This window comes from Orycteropus afer, unplaced genomic scaffold (assembly GCF_000298275.1).
Source record: "Orycteropus afer afer isolate SDZICR_OR568_19922 unplaced genomic scaffold, OryAfe1.0 scaffold02331, whole genome shotgun sequence".
Classification (NCBI taxonomy): domain Eukaryota; kingdom Metazoa; phylum Chordata; class Mammalia; order Tubulidentata; family Orycteropodidae; genus Orycteropus; species Orycteropus afer.
The window spans coordinates 173-3,982 of record NW_006923918.1 but is presented as its reverse complement, the minus strand read 5'-3'; the positions used below and the strand labels follow the sequence as shown (position 1 = coordinate 3,982).

The 3,810-nt window shown below is 46.1% G+C and overlaps 1 protein-coding gene across 1 annotated transcript; it reads left to right on the top strand.

The window, feature by feature from the left end:
* The first annotated feature begins 1,088 nt into the window (after positions 1-1,088).
* On the top strand, positions 1,089-1,634 carry LOC103213446 (ferritin heavy chain-like). The gene has a single exon (XM_042783501.1). It carries the CDS (start codon positions 1,089-1,091, stop codon positions 1,632-1,634), a length of 546 nt encoding a protein of 181 aa, XP_042639435.1.
* Positions 1,635-3,810: the final 2,176 nt, after the last annotated feature.

Here is a 3,810-nt window from a genome sequence, read left to right as displayed (position 1 = left end):
AAAGTTTAAAAATGGAGTTACCCTATGATTTAGCAATTTCACTCCAAAGAGAACATAAAACGTTATTGCCAGCCATTATGTCCATTATCTCCAAATCTCTGGAAGAAGGTTCATAGCAGGATTATTCATAATAGCCACCAATGAAAACAGTCTAAATATTTATCAACAGATGAACAAATAAATAAAATGTCATATATCTATACAATGGAATATTATACGTCAATAAAGAGGATAAGCCTTGAAAACATTATGCTAAGTGATAAAGGCAGATACAAAGGGCCAAATAGTGTATGGATTTATTTATTTTTTAAATATTCTGAGTAGTTAAATCTATAGTCGATTACTAGTGGCCAGAGGCCAGATGTAGGCAGGTTGGGGGAATGACTGCTAAGGAGTTGCTGTTGTTAGTAGCAGTCATGTGGATTCTGACTTATGGTGACACCATGTGTTACAGAGTGGAACTGCTACATAGGGTTTTCTTGGCTCTAATCACTACAGAAGCAGATGGCTAAGCCTGGGGAGCCACCGGGTGGGTTCAAACTGCCAACCTTTCAATTAGCAACAAGGTGCCTACCCTTTGAGCCACCAGGGATGCTGTGCTAATGGGTACTAAGTTTCTCTTTGGGTTGATGAAAACATTTTAAAATTAGATAGTTGTGATGGTTGCAGAATTCTCTGAAGATAGTAAAATCCACTGAAATGTTCATTTTCAAAGGGCAAACTTCATGGTATATGAATTAGAATTGTCTCTCTGTAGTGATATTATCAAAACAAAGTCTCCATTTGCCAACAAACAGGCCCCACATTCCCTCCTCAATTAGGTTACACCTCAAGGACTATTAAGATCTGCCTTCTCAGCCCACCTCCTTCTGCCTTCTAAGCCCCGACCCGCCAACGAATCCAACATCCGGGTTACCAATCACCTCAGTGAAAACTGTCACCGTCTGCTTCACAGCCCGGCCATTGTTGTCATCAGGGTTCTACCGTCTCAGTCTGAACCCCACTACAGAGACCTACTGACCGCCTGTCTGCCTGCATAAGTGCCCACCTGACTGCCCAGAGAAACCGTTTGGCTCAGAACCGCCGCCATGGGAACCATGCCCTCGCAAGTGCACCCCAGCTATGAGCAGGAGCTTGATGCCGCCATCAACCAGCAAATCAACCTGGAGCTGGGCACCTCCTACGTGTTCCTTGCCATGAGCTATTATTTCGACCGTGGAGACGTGGCCCTGAAGAACTTCTCCACCTACTTTCTGAGTCACTGGCGCGAGGAGCACGAGCACGCAAAGATGCTGCTGAGGCTGCAGAAACAGCGCAGGGGCCGCTTCCATCTCTACATCAATAAGCCAGAGGTGGACGACTGGGGCACTGGGCTGAACGCCATGGAGTATGCCTTCGACCTGGAGCAGACCATCAACCGGAGTCTCCTGGATATACACGAGATGGCCATGGAGATGGGTGACCCTCAGCTGTGCCACTTCCTGGAGCGCCACTTTCTGGTAGAGCAAGAAAGAATTATCAGTGAGTTGGGTTACCATATGAATAACCTGCGGCAGCTGAGGGCCTCGGGTGGCAGCCTCGCTGAGTACAATTTTCCCAGTTTCACCGTGAGTGACAGTGAAAAGGAGAACTGAGACTTAGTTAAGCATACATGGTCCTGGGTGACTTTGGTGGTCCCTCATGCAACAGAAGCATGCTGCAGTTACAACGAGTTCATTTTCTTTTTTCTCCCACATCCACATTCCTTCCAATAAAGTGATTTCATACCACAGTTAAATAAATAAATGCACAAATGCCTCCTGGTCATTCTTGTGTGCACAAAACTCCCAACTTTTAAGCACAGAGAAAATCCCCCTGCAGATGTCTGGTCCCCCCACCCACCCTCCCACCCGCACCTCAGTCTCAGGCAGCTTGGGATCTCCAGGGATGGAGGGAGGGAAAAGGTATTTGAGCTGAGCTTGGAAAACACAAAATTAATGTTCCCCTTACGAATAAACAAGGTGGGTGGATGGGGTGTATGAGGTTGGTCGAATGGGTGGATTGGGATGGGGTGGTGCCTGGGTGAGGGTGCATGCATGACCTGGAATTCATGATAGTGGGAGTCTGGGGGTGGTGGGAAAGGAGTGGGACTGGGCAGTGAAGGAATTAAAGAAGATCAATAATATAGTCTAAAATTTTTACTTTATTAAAACATTCAGAACTTAACATACCCTAGCGATAAAGGGAAATGATCCTTAGGTAGGCTTTCCTATGAGGCGGTAGACAAAATAAAATAATGAAAGTACTGATCATAATTAAGTCACTCCCAACTCATAGGAAGCCTATATTTACAAGACTGTAATCTGATTTTGTTTTCTTTTTTCTGAACTTGAGTTTTGGATGCACATTCACAGTACAAAATTTATTTTACATTCAGCAGTTTGTATACATTTGATTTCACTCCCCGATTACCATCCTGGACGATAACACACTCTCCTCCCCTCCCCTCCCATCCCTGTGACCAACCCCCCCTCTCCCCGCACCCCATGCCCTTCTTAACTATGCAGTCCTGTCTGTGTAGCTTTCCCTCCATGTGACTGCTGCCCCTCAGTGCCCTGTGGCCAATTGCTCTAAGGGGTGCATTTCCCTAGGGTGGGTGGGTGCATGGCCCTGGGTTGGGTGTTCTGCATGTAAGTCTTTCTACTGTTGGACTGAGAGCGGATCTTTGGGAGTGAGTAAAATCCCAGGCCTAAAGGGTATTCCGGGGCCATAGGCTTGGGGGTCCCACCAGAATCCATCCGACCAGTAATTCTGGTCATTTTTGTGTAAGACTGTAATCTTTGGGGAAACCCACTGCTACATCTTTCTCCCTTTGATTGACTGTACCCCCAGGGCTCCTAAAAATAATAATAGTAGCACCCTGGATGTCCAAGTCCTTTTATTTACATTATTGTATTTTTATTTTTATATGGACTTCAGGAGGTAAGAAGAGCAAGTATTATGATCATGTCTTTGCCAGTGAAAAAAGGGGGAGGTCACAGAGGTAACAAGTGGGGACATGGACGTAGATTTTCTGATACTAGGTCCATTCTCCTTCTGTTTCCAAATCCCCAGCCTTTCAGACAGCCCTTATCACTGTAGGTGATTAATTACAGGTGTGATTCCAGCCTAGGGTGGGGGTGGCTTCTAAACCTCAGTCCAAAACTTTTCCCATGTGAAAGAAGCCTTCAGAATTAGCAACAGACAAATAAACGGAAGCAGGCACTTCAAGGAAGGTGTTGACACTTGTCCACCTGAAGCCTTCTGGTCAGGCTCTCTCCCTGACACAGGCAGCAACTCCCTGACCTGAGTTGGCACTGACTACTTGGAAAGACCTCAGGACTGGAAGTACCCAGGGAGAGTACACCTTCCACCCAGACATCTTCACTGTGAGTGGCTTTTCTTGAGGCACAGTAGGTAAAGAGGTGGCTCCAGAGCACTCGTGGGGTGACCTGCTAATCCACTCCATCCCAAGGCCTGGACAGAGAATCCCTGTATTTTTGCTGTGCACAGAGCACTATAATCTATACCCTGAGGCAGTGATGGTTGTGATGTCCTTAGTCCTTACAGGCTTCTCAAAATGACCCCAATCTGGTTCTACCTTGGTCGCTGGAACCCCACTTCCTCTCACATTCCTTTATTGATGATCCAGAGGAACTTTCCAGGATAATGCAAAGAAGGCCACTTAGAAACCCCATCTTTTATTTACCTAGAAAACAATTTCCTCACCTTCAAGACTAGACCTGAGTTGTAATGAAACTCCACTACTTGTAATGGCCTGTTTTACAGCAT

Coding starts and splice junctions, on each gene's coding strand:
- LOC103213446 (XM_042783501.1), top strand. CDS start 1,089: ATGGGAACCATGCCCTCGCAAGTGCACCCCAGCTATGAGCAGGAGCTT.